Genomic DNA, 16,181 nt, shown 5'->3' with positions numbered 1-16,181 from the left:
GGCAGCATCATTCAGATAACAACCAAGATAAAGAATTCTCAAAAATAAAATAAAGCTGCAAAACTGAAAACAGGGAACCAGAGACATCAATCTGTAAACGATGAAAACTTCAAAATAAAAAGGAAGAATAAATGGTGTAGTTACAAAACTTCCATATAGAGAAGAAGTCCAGGCAACATCAAGATACAAAATTAGGAAGATAAAGGTAAGTTTCAGGGTAACCACTAAGAAAATTAATCAACCTTCTCACCAAAATAAAAAAGAAAACTATACAGACTCAGCAAACACAAAATCAGTAAGAACAAAAGAAGTGAAAAGAAAATCCATAAACAAAACTCTGCATAGAAAAGTAAGTAGAACAAAGAAACCATCAACACCACACACACACAACAAAACGACAGTTAATTCATACCTATCAAAAATCACACTGAATGTAAATGGGTTAAATGCACCAGTCAAAAGGCAAGGAGTAACAGAATGGATTAAAAAAAAAAACACGACCCACCAATACGTTGCCTACGAGAAATGCATATTAGACACAAAGATAAAAATAAGCTAAAAATCAAAGGATAGAAACAAAAATTTATCAAGCAAACAGTAACCAAAAGAGAGGAGTGACAATATTAACCTCAGATAAAACAGACTTTCAGGCAAAATCCAACATAAGAGACAAGGAAGGGCACTATATATTCATTAAAGTGACAATTCACCAAGAGGACATAACCATAACAATTACATACCCAATGAATGAATTCCAAAATACATAACACCAACTCTAACAGTATTGAAAAGACAAACAGGCAGTTCGACAGTAACTGTAGGAGACTTTAACTTAATCGACAATAATTGTAGGAGACTTTAACACACCACTTTCGACGAAGGACAGAACATCTAGGAAGAAACTCAAAGATACAGCACACCTAAACATCACCATCAATTAACTCAACCTCATAGACATATACAGAACACTCCGCCCAACAGCAGCAAAGCACATGGATCACTCTCCAGAATAGGCCATCTTTTAGGCCACAAAGCAAAGCCTCAATAAATCAAAAAATATCAAAATAATACAAACCATCTTCTTCAATCACAACGCTATGAAAGTAGAAATCAGTTAACAGGAAGAACAAGGGAAAAAATCAAATACATGGAAACTGATTAACACCTTGCTTAAAAACCACTAAGTAACAGAAAAAATTAAAAATGAAATTAAAAAATTCCTAGAATCAAATGAGAATGAAAACACAACATAACAAAACCTTTGGGACCCAGCAAAAGCAGTGCTCAAAGGTCAATTCATAGCAATAAACACATCAGAATCAACACCTTAACCCTACAACATGAATAGAAAACGAACAGTGAAAGAAGCCCACAGCAACCAACAGGAAGGAAATAATAAAGGTTGCTGTTGTTATTGTTAGGTGCCGTCCTGTCCGTTCCGACTCACAGAGACTCTATGTACAACGGAACAAAGCACTGTGCAATTCTGCACCGTCCTCACAACCGTTGTTATGCTTGAGCCCATTGTTGCAGCTACTGTATCAAGCCATCTCATTAAGGGTCTTCGTCTTTGTTGCTGACCCTCTACTTTACCAAGCATGATGTCCTTCTCCAGGGACTGGTCCCTCCTAATAACATATCCAAATAAATGTCAGAGCTGAAATAAACAAAATCGGAAAACAGAAAAACAATCAAAAGAATCAGTAAGACTAGAAGTTGGTTCTTTGAAAGGATCAATAAAATTGGCAAACCACTGGCCAAACTAACAAAGGAAAAGAAGATGCAAACAACACAAATAAGAAATGAGATCAGTGACATCACCACAGACCCAACTGAAATTAAAAGGATCATAACAGAATACTATGAAGAACTGTACTCCAACAAATTTGAAAACTTAGAAGAGATGGACAAATTTCTAGAAACACACTACCTACCTAAACTAACACAAATCGAGGTAGAAATTTTGAACAGACCTTTAACAAAGAACTTGAAGAGATCATAGAAAAGGTCCTGGCCCAGATGGCATCACTGGAGAATTCTACCAAGCACTGAGAGAAGAGCTGACACCAATTCCTGATGGCCTTTCCTTCAGGGGAAAAAATGAACAAAGTGAAGCCTGCTCTTAGAAGTTCTTTAAAGTTAACTCCTATGTAGACTCCCAGACTAGAACAATAAGAAAATTATCTCCACAGTGCAATATACAATTTCCTTCACAGGTGAGTATCTATCTTGTTTATAATTTTATTCCACATACTATTACAGATTGAATTGCATCTCCCAAAAATGTGTCAGGATCCTAACCCCATACCTACGGATGGAGCCCTGGTGGCATAGCGGTTAAGAGCTCAGCTGCTAACCAAAAGGTTTGCAAGTTCAAATCCATCAGCTGCTCCTTGGAAACCCTCTGGGGCTTTTCTACTCTGTCCTATAGTGTCTCTATGAGTTGAAATCAATTAACAACAACATACCTATGGATGTAATCCCATTTGGGAATAGAGTTTTGTTATGTCAATGAGGTCATATCCATGTAGGGTGTGTCTTAAACCTAATCACTGTTGAGATTTAAAAACAGATTAGGCAGAGAGAAACCCAGTGCCACTGAGTCGATTTCAACTCATAGCGACCCTACAGGACAGAGTAGAACTGCCCCATAGATTTTCCAAGGAGCGCCTGGCAGATTCGAACTGTCGACCCTTTGGTTAGCACTTAACCACTACACCACCAGGGTTGGGAGAGACAAATGTCACAGGGGGTTCACCAAGGAATCAAGGAACACTGGGGCTACAGACAAAGACCTTCCCCCAGAGCCAACAGGAGGGCCCTCCCCTTGAGCCTGCGCCCTGAATTCGGACTTCTATCCTCCTAACCGTAAGAAAATAAATTTCTGTTGGTTAAAGTCACCCTCTTGTGGTTGTTTCTGTTGCACCAGCTCTAGGAGACTAAGACGGGGACAGACAGGGGCTCTAGGGAGTTCTGTGTAGCACTCACGCCTGCCCGGTTCACACTGGAGAGAAAACAGGCTGGGACAGGGGCACTCAGATGCGACTATGTGGATTACGTGGGGGGAGGAGAAACGGTCTCTGTGCCACACGTCCGAAAGAGGTTCAACCTTAAAAATGGGGTTTGTCTACAAACAACTCTTAAGTTAAAACTCGGCAATCCACCCAGACTCAGCACAATCTCACGTGCTTCACAGGCGTCCCAGGAAGCCCCCCCGCAGCTCCTCAGAGAAGGGGAACGCAGGGCTAGTGTGGGAGCGGGAGGGACCGGGCGGCCTCGGGAAATCCCACAGCACGGGCCAGACTGGAAACTTCAGGGCTCAGACCAGAGAAACGGACATGTGATTTACTAGAAAAGCCAGTTTATTTTTCCTTTCTGTGTTTCATATTTTCCCTTTTTCTCAGTAATAAGCAGTATTACTGATTGGAAATTTGATTTAATAGCATTCATTTATCAAGTTCATAAACAAATCACGTTTCAGAGTATAAAGTAAGACGCTGAAAAATATTCCCCAGCCCAATGCAAATCAGGGTTCCCTCAAAATTGCACATTTCCCCCCTAGTTTGCTCATATAATTTAAAACCCATGTACAGAATGACCTTAAAATATCAGTAATTACTACAGAACCCACAGCCTTGAAGACAGACACTCCATGATTCTCTAACGAACAGACGCCATCAGGCCCCAGTAATCCACCGATGTGACTCAATGTCACCTATGTTACACTCACTAGCATAACGCAGTCTCCTCCTAATTCTAGCTGTCTGCTGAGGAAACTCAAGGAAGCCGGCTGTGACGGCGATCAAGCCTCTGTGCACAGGGCCAAGCAGGCTGGCTTCTACAGTGGTCCTAAAGCCCCCACACGGCAAATCCAGGGCCGACTCCTTTGCTGCGAGTCACTCGCTGGAATGTTCGAGATAACAGATGTGCCTTATGCGCCCCCCAAAAGGAAGGCTAGGTGCGTTCTGGAGTCAAGTGAATTCTGAATGAGGCTGGGGCGGAGCAGGGTGACCAGGATTTGAAGGTATTTTGCTTCTGGGGCAGGATGACTTTCAGATGACCTTCGATGGGACAGACAGCGATGGAGCCCCTGGTGCATCGTGTGTCCTTGCCCACCAGATGGGCAGGAGGCACTCTGTCCACGACAGGCTCAGGCTCAGTCCAGCCTGAGCACCAGGCTTTAACGTAAAGACTCATGACAAAGCCAGGCGCAATGACCCTTCTGTTCGTGGAGCACACTGCAGACACAAGCCACGGGTGACCCTGCCTCCTGTTCACCCAGCTTTCAAGGCTAGAGAAGGAGAGCCGGCAACCAGCCGGGTACGTGAGGCCAAAGCAAAGAGCCTCGACTGGCCAGACAAAGAGGCTGGCAGGTGTGCGGTACACACATGAGACACGGAAGCCAATCGTCAACAACAATCGTGTAGTGTAGAAAAATCACCCAGCCTGCCGGGGCAGTCGGCCCCTCACAGGCAGCCGACACCCGGGAGCAGGCTTGACGACCCAAGGCTATGGTGGAGCTCCGGGCGACGTCCCAGTGTCCCCCGCTGTCTTTTTCTCTGGAGGGCCCCAGTCAGTCATTCAACGTACGAGCCTGCCTCCTCTGCACAAGATGGCCTACTTCCCTCACAATTAATGGTGAGATGAATGCAATGGTACAGCCCGTCTGTGAAGAGAAAGAAGTGAAAATGTGCCAGCAACTTAGCCACTCCTACTGGAGCATCAAGGTTTGAACATCATTTTGACTTTGTACAAAGACAACGCTTGATCATCAATGAATTAGAAAATGATTTTTTAAATTATAGCAAATACTATCACAACAGACTTACTGTTACATTTCAGCCTCCGAAAAAGGACTGAGCTAGAGAAATGAAATAATTTGCCGCTGGCCGAACAGAAACTGATGCTTGGGCCTCAGATGAAAACCTGTGTTTCTTGTAACAGACCCAGTTTCCTTTCTACGACACTTCCGGGTAGGATCGCACCACCAGTTCATCGAGAGATGGCTCCCTCCTTTGGCAGAAGTGGGACTCAGGGAGACACGGCCCACCTCGGGAAGCCAGAAGGCCGTCAGGCACCAGAAGGCTCCCTGTGTGGTAGCCTGGGGTCAGCTCCAGGGAGCGCCTGGACTCAAATAGATCGGGCGCCTTGCACGAGGCAAGAGAGCAGCGATCTGTACTGGGTTGACTGGAGCTGCTGAGAGAGCCCTGTCCATAATTAGGATGCCCTAATTGGGTTTTGGGTTAATTAGGTGTAGGAGGCCCGGCGGTACAGTGGTTAAGTGCTCAGCTGTGAACTGAAACACTGGCAGTTGGAACCCACCCAGCAGTGACATGGGAGAAAGGCCTGGCAATCTGTTCCCATAAAGATTACAGCCTAGGAAACCCTATGGGGAAGTTCTGCTCTGTCATGTGGGGTGGCTCCGAGTGGGAACTGACTCAACAGCACACAAGTTTTAGGTACAGGGTGCTAAATGCGCCCCCTGGTGGACACGGCAGTCACCAGCCTCTCAAGAAGCCCTGTGGAGAGCACTGTGCTCACTCCACAGACAGCAACATTTTAAAAGCTCCAGGCACCCCTCCACACTGGCTATTTCTCAGAAAGTACAAAATTCCAGTCAGCAATGTCCAGAGCACAGCACATACTTCCTCAAGTGACGACTGTTATTTTGGAATTCTCACGGGGTGAGCCCAGTGTTAATCAGAGCAATGCGGGGCTGTTAACCCCACGTTGCCTGGCACACACTGCTATTTCCTTCAGAATCCCCACGTTGTATTCAGCACGTGGAGAGGACCCTGGAGGAGGGCACCTGAAATCAGTCTCTCAGTGTTAGTTTTTCTGGAATTTTAAAAGATAATACGTGTTAGACTTAGGTCAAAGGCAAACTGGGGGCCATTTTCATCCTTAAAGAAGAAAAAAATGTTACTTTTCACAAAAGAGTCTTTAAAAGAAACCATTGAATTTACTGGTTTCAAGAAGTAACTTAAGTAACTGCTTTAGAATAAATTAATAAGAAAAATAATTAGTTAAAAAAAAAAAAAAAGCACACACTTACCATGAGAATGAAAAAATAGAAAACCCACATCCATCCAAGTTTGTCCTGGATCAAAGACACCAGAAACTGAAAGGGAGATAAAGACATTACAACACAATCACCTGTGACCAACGAGACGAAACCGCTAAAAAGCAGATTAAACGTGGCTATTGAAGAGAACAGAAGGGAGCTGGCGGTGGTCGAGGGCTTGCATTTTACAAAGCTCTGCCAAGTACACGTTCCCACTGGAGCTCTATCAGCGCCCTGAACGCTGTGGGCTCACGGAGGCCCCACACAAAAACTGTAGAACAGAAGACATGCAGGTTCAGGTGGGTTTTTATTCTCCTCACTATGAAGAGAAATGAACGTTCTCAGGCCACTCCCATGTAATCATTCTTTCTTCCGATGAAAGGCACTATAACTGATGCTTTCAGATGGGTCTGAAGTCTAAGGACACCTCCCGTTTCTCAGTTATGCTCCTGACTCCCAGGATTACTGCACTGCATTAACGTTCTACAGCACAGTCTTTACTTTCAACCACTGGCAAGGATCTAACAGCACTGAACGGATGTTCTTTGATCACACTGCTACTGACACAAGCGGGGAAAATGAACGCGAACGACTTAGCCTGGATCATGTCATGGAAAGCAGAGCAGCGGAGGTCTGATCACCTGTAAGAGCATGGTGGCCCTCCGAACTCTGACTGCCCGCTCATCTTTTTTTTTAAACAGCTTTATTTGCATAACATAAAGTTCACCCATTTAAAATCCACAATTTAATGGTTTTTAGTATATTTCCAAGGAGCCTTGGTAGCACAGTGGTTAAAGTGCTTGGTTGTTAACCGAAAGGTCAGTGGTTTGAATCCACCAGCTGCTCCATGGGAGAAAGATGTAGCAGTCTGCTTGCATAAAGATTACAGCCTTGGAAACCCTATGGGGCAGTTTTCCTGTCCTACAGGGTTGCTACAAGTTGGCATTGACATGACCGCAGTGGGTTTTAAAGTCTTTTTTTTCTTCAGTTCTCCTTGACTTCTCTACATCCGACACCTCCTCGGATTCTCTGCCCTGGACAACACGTTCTTCTCCTCACTTCCTGCCTCTGACGCCAGGCGTTCGTTCTCTCAGGTTCTGCCTTTGGCACTTCATTCTCTCTCCCTGTTAAAAACCTTACCCACTGCCATCGTTTCAACTATTCTATCCATGGCAGGTGACTCCCAAATCCCTATTTTTCAGAAGCAGCTCTCAGTGGCCTGGAGTGCTGTACCCTAGGAGAAGCGTGACCCAGGACCTTCCTACAGGAGAGAGGCCTTTCTAGAGAAGGCCTGAATTAAGCAAAAAGACCAACTAGAACAGTTCTGCAGTAGCCCAATCTCAGCTGAGGTGCCCTCTAAGTTTAGCGTGCCTAACAATGACCAGATGGCTTGTTGAAAGTATGGACGCCCAGGCTCTGCCTACAAGTCTGCAATGAGCCCAGCAGTCTGCGCTTTCACGAGTAGCCCAGGTCATTCTGACATAAGGAATCGGTGGACCACCTTCTGAAGCACGGTCTCAGATTTCTGGACGTGGAGGACTCAGGGAAGGTGACTCAGGGGGCAGCTGGAGGGTCCAGGGCCGTTTGCAGTGAGGCCCCATGTAAAAACGTGCACATGCGCACGCATGCATGTGTTATGGGGAGATGGGACAGGGGAAGAGGCGGGGTCTGCATGCCAGGTGAGGATAACGAGAGGCTTGTCTCGAGCCTGCCCCTTCTCTTTACCCCTTACAACCTGGTAGGTGGGAGGGGGCTGGAGCAGGTGGAGCTGTCTTCTGAGATCTGAGCTTATTTCTCGACAGCAAGAATCTGAAAGTAATGAAACTTCTGGGAAGAAGGAACTAAGAACAGTGGAGAATTCTTCCATGTCAGGTGGCATCAGCTGGACCTCAGAGGAGGCTTCAGGGCAGTGCACTACAGCACACGAGGCTGCCCACTCCACACGCCATCGGGGCGGGCGCCTGCGCCTTGGGAGGACAGGACGACCTAGTGTGTGTTCCAGCCCCTGTCACATTCTCACCCGGCCCGCCATGCTCTCACCTGGCCCACCGCGGCACCGACGCTCCCAGTTCCATCAATGATGCCTGTGACTGTGGCCAAAGCCTCACTGCTCCCTCGGACTAGCTCCTGGCGCCCCAGATCCGCAGAGATCGCAGAGCTGATCATGTTAGAAGGTCCACCAATAAAAAACCCTACGGTTACACACAGAACACTCTCTCAGTAAAACATCACTCAGAACACCACTAGGAATCTACTAAATAAGGCAAACTACCACCCCAACCCCCCACGCCTGTCAATGTGTTGTACTACAGGTGCAGGCTTGAGTGTTGCTTCACTGCGCTCATGAGGCACCTTTACACAGATCAAGGGACAGTCGTCCAGACAGAACAAGGGGGTACTGAGTGGTTTCAAGTCAGGAAACGTGTGAGTCAGCGTTGTATCCTTTCACCATACCTATTCAATCTGTATGCTGAGCAATAATCCGAGAAGCTGGGCTATATGAAGAAGGACAGGGCATTAGGATTGGAGGAAGACTCATTAACAACCTGCGTTATGCAGATGACAACCTTGCTTGCTGAAAGTGAAGAGGACTTGAATCACTTATTGATGAAGATCAAAGACCACAGCCTTCAGTATGGCTTAGACCTCAACATAAAGAAAACAAAAATCCTCACAGCTGGACCAATGAGCAACATCATGATAAACGGAGAAAAGATTGAAGTTGTCAAGGATTTCATTTTACTTGGATCCACAACCAACACCCACGGAAGCAGCAGTCAAGAAATCAAAAGATGCATTGCATTGGGTAAATCTGCTGCAAAAGGACCTCCGAAGTGCTGAAAAGCAAAGATGTCACCCTGAACACCAAGCTACACCTGACCTAAGCCATGGTATTTTCAATCACATCGTATGCCTGTGAAAGCTGGACAATGAATAAGGAAGACTGAAGAAGAGTTGACACCTTTGAATAGTGGTGCTGGAGAAGAATATCGAATATACGATGGACTGCCAAAAGAATGAACAAATCTGTCTTGGAGGAAGTACAACCAGAATGCTCCTTAGAAGCAAGGATGGCGAGACTGCGTCTTACATACATTGGACATGTTGTCAGGAGGGATCAGTCCCTAGAGAAGGACATCATGCTTGGCAGGGTACAGGGTCAGCGGAAAAGTGGAAGACCCTCAACGAGGTGGATTGACACAGCGGCTGCAACAATGAGCTCAAGCATAACGATTGTGAAGATGGCTCAGGACCAGGCAGGGTTTTGTCCTGTGGTCCAGGGGGTCGCTGAGAGTCGGAACTGACTTGACGGCACCTAACAACAACAATATCCCAATACTTTACCCAGACGTTGGAGAGAAAAGGAAAAAATAATCAGTAGAAATGGAAACCATTCCCAATAGTATCTTCAAAGCAGATAGCATCCACATTTCTGAAATCCCTTGTTGAATTACGTGACATTTTAGTATATTTACTAGAACCCAAAGCTACAGAGCACCCAGCGGACCCACGGCACCTGCTAATCCGTGAAGTCTGCACTCGTTAACAAATTCCATTACAGTGGAGCTGCACCATGTGAGCATCTAACTGCTCAAATTCAGCCCAATATACCGGAAAAGAGAGCGGAGAAGAAGTTATTCAAACGGTGCCGGGGGCTCCATCTGCCACCCTCCCGGGACTCATCCCAAGAACTGAGTATGAGTGGGCAGGTATGAATCTGTCGCTCACGCTGCTGGACTCGGCTCCGTGGGCTTCGCAGAGCACGAGCCTCTCCCCACCCAAAATATCATAGAGGGTTTAAAAGCACTTAATTTTTAAATAGCATGGTCCCTAATTGCACCCAAGTATTTTTTTTTATTTCATCTGGTGCTTGAGTGAAGAAAAACCGACCGGTTCCAACACAGGAGGAAAACCAGCCACACTGGGCTTTCTGAAAGATGGTGAGCTGGTTTGCAACATGGGCCCTCCTCAGACACCTTCAGAAGCAGCTCTGACTGCATAAAACCTCCATCCCACACACTGACCTCAGAGCCGACCCCTTGTGCAGCCTGCAACACCAGCCTACCCAAGAGGACCCGACGCAGCAAACATTTCTGTAGAACTCAGAGATCGCCAAGCCCTAGTCAACAGCCCCCCTATTTCAAGCGTATCTGATACAGCTGAGCTCCAGAAAAACAAAGAAATCAGGGCGCTCCTCAGCACCCTTTGGGATGGGACCTGGTGTTGGAACAGTAAGGCCAACTGAATCCTGCAGGTGCATCGCTGGCCACTCACACAGCTATGTGAAGTAGGTACCAGCTTTTTTTCCTAAATTTTATTTACTTTGTTGTCGTTGTTGAGAATATACACAACAAAACATACCAATTCAACAGTTTCTACATGTTCAGTTTAGGGACACTGATTACATTCTTTGAGTTGTGCAACCATTCTCATCCTCCTTTTCTGGGTTGTTCCTCCCTCATTAACATAAACTCACTGGTGCCAACTTTTCCTGATATCACCAGGTGAAAAATACCTGAGGGAAAAGGAGCTGTGGAAGCCAGGAGAGGCTGTTTGGAAAGGTTGACAGCCAGAGGCATGAAGTCTCGGGGCCTCGCCTTTGTGGAGAGAAGTGTACATGTCAGAGTGCTGGGAACTGGTCTGCCTCTGGTTTCTGCAGACGGTGCCCACCAGTGACCAGAATATAGCTAAACATCAAGTCCTTGTTTTAATCAAAACTTCAAAGGTGAACTAAGGTGCATGTATGTAAAAAAAGCAACAGGAGCCTCTGACAGAGCAGCGAGTGTTCTTCGCACACCCGGCCACCGCACGTCAGCTCCACTCATAGAGGACAGGGTCTGTCTTATCAACTGCGTTTACTGGGTTGACAGTGTATTCTGTGTAAAACTGTACACGTGTATATACCATATATCGCTGTCAGTGCATTTGGCCTGAACAAACGCTGAGTATTATTTATAGTTTCTAGAACGACTATGACCGGAATGGTGCGAGCAGAGCAGGAAAGACATGCAAAGACTGGAATTTCAACTTTACTCTGGTCACTAGACAGACACGAGTCCTCAAGTGAACCGATTCACTTCTCTGGGCCTCGGTTTCCACAGCTATAAAGTCACGGCGTTGAGCCAGACGATGAAGGCCTCTCCAAATACTAAAATTAGGATTCTTCTATCCCACGATAACAAGGTTGTCACCCACACTGAATGTCATAAAAGAACTTCATAATGACCCAGTGTGGGGAGAGTCTAACGCACGACACAAGGCAGAACGCATGGCAAGACAGACACTTCGAACGGTGCATCACCACGTTTTTTCTCAGAACGACCTTCTCCATCCAGGTCGACTAAAACTACAAAGGGAAACAGATAGCGTGTCCTCTTCTTGTCTTGAGGGCAGTGACTCCCCAACCCTCGGGTCCTTTGCCAACTGCCTCAGAGCTTATTTCTTCCTTAAAATGTCAGAAGCTGGGGCTGCAAACAGAGACTTTAGAAAATCCCTGCTTCTATAAACGACAGGACTGAGGCTGATGACAGCAAGGAAATACAGCCCAGAGGAAGAGGGGTCTTTCCTTCTACCACGGGGTTCTCTACAACCGAGGTCTCTGTGTTACCCAAACCGAGAGAGGAACACGTTTCCTCTTCCCTACATTCACAGAGGAGCCGTACAGGCAGGGTGAGCGCCACGCCGTACCTGTGACCGCCATCAGAAGTGCGTTAACGGACTTATCATCAGGAGAGCCTGTGAGGGAAGAGCAGAAAGGCCAAGATGACATCACAGTGGGGTACTCAAGCTCCGCAGAGCAGCCCACAGAGACGGGAGTCTGACCTCACAAGACACACCCAGATTCGGCAGGGACAGGGCTCTCGCTGCCTTCTCCACCTCCGATTTGCAAGGTCTGCCTGTCGCTGGTGCTCACATTGATGTGACTTCATTGCAGCAGCATCTCAAGGAGCACATACCAAGCCTACTGATTATATCTCTCTGCTTTTCCTGTTTTATTGGCCGGAATGCTGTCCCACTGGAGTCTGCCCTTACGTACACTCCCAAGCAAGCTTTTAAACCGGCAACAAAGCAGAGGACGTGCCGGCTTCCTCCCCAACACGCATAAAAGGACGTGAGGGTGGTTTCACCAGGCACTTAGGGGACATGAAAGGGATCGTGGCAGGCCTTTGTAGCCGTCTCCAGGGTCTCCCCCGGCAGACCACTGACTCACGGCAAATGCCCTCCTCCTCAGAGATCAGGGAAACCTCTTCATCGCAAAGGAATACTCACGACTATATCCCACGAGGGCCCCGGTCGCCAGCAGCAGGCTCAGCGCCAAAACAGGGGCTCTCTTCTGCAGCAGGTCGGAGATGAAGCCCTGCAGGGTGCCACCTGCAGGAAGGGGACAGCGCAGTCAACACCAGCACCTGCCACTCGGCCCCCTCCCTGCTCTCATCTCACTGTCAGGACCCCGACGCTGCTCTCACTGTCAGGACCCCGACGCTGCTCTCACTGTCAGGACCCCCACCCTGCTCTCACTGTCAGGACCCCACTGGGCTCTCATTGTCAGGACCCCGACGCTGCTCTAGCCCCTGAGATGGCTGACTGCTGAAGAGCGTCCTCCACAACTGCCTTTCAGGAAGACTGACTGCTGCATCGCCATGATGGCTGACGGGGACAGGGCACCCCAAATCAGACCCAAAAATATGGTCAAAGGAAAAACCACCACGACCTTCCACTAGCCCTTACTGTTCCTCTTCCTAAAACAGGCTGTTGAGGATTTTCCTGATTCTCCTGCTTTTTATTTTGAAAGATAATTCACAAAGGGCTGCTCTTCATGGGCTATTGACAGTGGCCAACAGTCACTAAAATTAAATGTAGCAATCAGGGTTCCCAACACCCAGGGCGGGGGGCAGCAAGTGTGAAAAGAGGCAACGGGAACCCTTCCAGCATCACGTTTAGACATGGTCCCCGAACCCTGGTGCACCTCAGACAGCAGGCGCCTGGGCAGCTTTAATTTTAAAGGACACAGCCTCACTTTTGTGGCACCCTCACCTTTGGTTCTGGAGCTAAGACGAGGGCTGTCAAATTCAGGTGTAACAGGAACATACCACCTAAGGATACGCTGTTTGGTGTCATGTGACCGGGGCAGTTTAGCCTTACCGTGACCCTAAATGTACACGTTGCGGTAAGGACACCGAGTTTGCCACAGCCAAGTAAATAATACCTCCACAAGACTGTCTTATTTACAAGTCTCTTCCTTGTTTACACTTTCAGCTACAGCAAGCGTCACCACTAAAATCTGCTGCTTACAATGAGGTGACTGCCATCACGCACAGAAGGGAATCCCTGCCACCAATGAGGCAACCGCCATCCCCGCAGAAGGGAATCCCTGCCACCAATGAGGCAACCGCCATCCCCACAGAAGGGAATCCCTGCCACCAATGAGGCAACCGCCATCACGCGCAGAAGGGAATCCCTGCCACCAATGAGGCAACCGCCATCCCCGCAGAAGGGAATCCCTGCCACCAATGAGGCAACCGCCATCCCCACAGAAGGGAATCCCTGCCACCAATGAGGCAACCGCCATCACGCGCAGAAGGGAATCCCTGCCACCAATGAGGCAACCGCCATCACGCGCAGAAGGGAATCCCTGCCACCAATGAGGCAACCGCCACCACGCGCAGAAGGGAATCCCTGCCACCAATGAGGCAACCGCCATCCCCACAGAAGGGAATCCCTGCCACCAATGAGGCAACCGCCATCACGCGCAGAAGGGAATCCCTGCCACCAATGAGGCAACCGCTATCACGCGCAGAAGGGAATCCCTGCCACCAATGAGGCAACCGCCATCACGCGCAGAAGGGAATCCCTGCCACCAATGAGGCAACCGCCATCCCCACAGAAGGGAATCCCTGCCACCAATGAGGCAACCGCCACCACGCGCAGAAGGGAATCCCTGCCACCAATGAGGCAACCGCCATCACGCGCAGAAGGGAATCCCTGCCACCAATGAGGCAACCGCCACCACGCGCAGAAGGGAATCCCTGCCACCAATGAGGCAACCGCCACCACGCGCAGAAGGGAATCCCTGCCACCAATGAGGCAACCGCCACCACGCGCAGAAGGGAATCCCTGCCACCAATGAGGCAACCGCCACCACGCGCAGAAGGGAATCCCTGCCACCAATGAGGCAACCGCCATCACGCGCAGAAGGGAATCCCTGCCACCAATGAGGCAACCGCCATCACGCGCAGAAGGGAATCCCTGCCACCAATGAGGCAACCGCCATCACGCGCAGAAGGGAATCCCTGCCACCAATGAGGCAACCGCCATCACGCGCAGAAGGGAATCCCTGCCACCAATGAGGCAACCGCCACCACGCGCAGAAGGGAATCCCTGCCACCAATGAGGCAACCGCCATCACGCGCAGAAGGGAATCCCTGCCACCAATGAGGCAACCGCCACCACGCGCAGAAGGGAATCCCTGCCACCAATGAGGCAACCGCCATCACGCGCAGAAGGGAATCCCTGCCACCAATGAGGTAACCGCCATCCCCGCAGAAGGGAATCCCTGCCACCAATGAGGCAACCGCCATCACGCGCAGAAGGGAATCCCTGCCACCAATGAGGCAACCGCCACCACGCGCAGAAGGGAATCCCTGCCACCAATGAGGTAACCGCCATCCCCGCAGAAGGGAATCCCTGCCACCAATGAGGCAGCCGCCACCACGCGCAGAAGGGAATCCCTGCCACCAATGAGGTAACCGCCATCCCCGCAGAAGGGAATCCCTGCCACCAATGAGGCAGCCGCCACCATGCGCAGAAGGGAATCCCTGCCACCAATGAGGCAGCCGCCACCACGCGCAGAAGGGAATCCCTGCCACCAATGAGGCAGCCGCCACCACGCGCAGAAGGGAATCCCTGCCACCAATGAGGCAACCGCCATCACGCGCAGAAGGGAATCCCTGCCACCAATGAGGCAACCGCCACCACGCGCAGAAGGGAATCCCTGCCACCAATGAGGCAACCGCCACCACGCGCAGAAGGGAATCCCTGCCACCAATGAGGCAGCCGCCATCACGCGCAGAAGGGAATCCCTGCCACCAATGAGGCAGCCGCCACCACGCGCAGAAGGGAATCCCTGCCACCAATGAGGCAGCCGCCACCACGCGCAGAAGGGAATCCCTGCCACCAATGAGGCAACCGCCATCACGCGCAGAAGGGAATCCCTGCCACCAATGAGGCAGCCGCCACCACGCGCAGAAGGGAATCCCTGCCACCAATGAGGCAGCCACCACCACGCGCAGAAGGGAATCCCTGCCACCAATGAGGCAACCGCCACCACGCGCAGAAGGGAATCCCTGCCACCAATGAGGCAACCGCCACCACGCGCAGAAGGGAATCCCTGCCACCAATGAGGCAGCCGCCACCACGCGCAGAAGGGAATCCCTGCCACCAATGAGGCAGCCGCCACCACGCGCAGAAGGGAATCCCTGCCACCAATGAGGCAGCCGCCATCACGCGCAGAAGGGAATCCCTGCCACCAATGAGGCAACCGCCACCACGCGCAGAAGGGAATCCCTGCCACCAATGAGGCAACCGCCACCACGCGCAGAAGGGAATCCCTGCCACCAATGAGGCAACCGCCATCACGCGCAGAAGGGAATCCCTGCCACCAATGAGGCAACCGCCACCACGCGCAGAAGGGAATCCCTGCCACCAATGAGGCAACCGCCACCACGCGCAGAAGGGAATCCCTGCCACCAATGAGGCAACCGCCACCACGCGCAGAAGGGAATCCCTGCCACCAATGAGGCAACCGCCACCACGCGCAGAAGGGAATCCCTGCCACCAATGAGGCAACCGCCATCACGCGCAGAAGGGAATCCCTGCCACCAATGAGGCAACCGCCACCACGCGCAGAAGGGAATCCCTGCCACCAATGAGGCAACCGCCACCACGCGCAGAAGGGAATCCCTGCCACCAATGAGGTAACCGCCATCCCCGCAGAAGGGAATCCCTGCCACCAATGAGGCAACCGCCACCACGCGCAGAAGGGAATCCCTGCCACCAATGAGGCAACCGCCATCACGCGCAGAAGGGAATCCCTGCCACCAATGAGGTAACCGCCATC

The 16,181-nt window shown here is 49.9% G+C and overlaps 1 protein-coding gene across 4 annotated transcripts in view; it reads right to left on the bottom strand.

Annotated features, from left to right (window-relative positions):
• Window positions 1–527: 527 nt before the first annotated feature.
• SLC37A3 (solute carrier family 37 member 3) overlaps window positions 528–16,181 on the bottom strand; it is a 55,267-nt gene continuing 39,613 nt past the window's right edge. The window contains exons 10-14 of one of the 4 annotated variants that reach the window (XM_064289647.1): window positions 12,335–12,436; window positions 11,753–11,800; window positions 8,105–8,256; window positions 6,056–6,121; window positions 528–4,666 (exon numbers count right to left, since the gene is read on the bottom strand). In XM_064289647.1, the coding sequence (XP_064145717.1) occupies window positions 4,574–4,666; window positions 6,056–6,121; window positions 8,105–8,256; window positions 11,753–11,800; window positions 12,335–12,436 (461 nt within the window). In that variant the 3' untranslated portion in view covers window positions 528–4,573. Of the gene's footprint in view, window positions 4,667–6,055; window positions 6,122–8,104; window positions 8,257–11,752; window positions 11,801–12,334; window positions 12,437–16,181 lie in introns of those variants that run through there. The other 3 variants (XM_064289648.1, XM_064289646.1, XR_010322593.1) reach the window with 3 other exon arrangements.

The sequence above is a fragment of the Loxodonta africana genome, chromosome 8 (assembly GCF_030014295.1).
Source record: "Loxodonta africana isolate mLoxAfr1 chromosome 8, mLoxAfr1.hap2, whole genome shotgun sequence".
Classification (NCBI taxonomy): domain Eukaryota; kingdom Metazoa; phylum Chordata; class Mammalia; order Proboscidea; family Elephantidae; genus Loxodonta; species Loxodonta africana.
The sequence above is the reverse complement of the archived record's forward strand: the minus strand, read 5'-3'. Positions and strand labels throughout refer to the sequence as shown.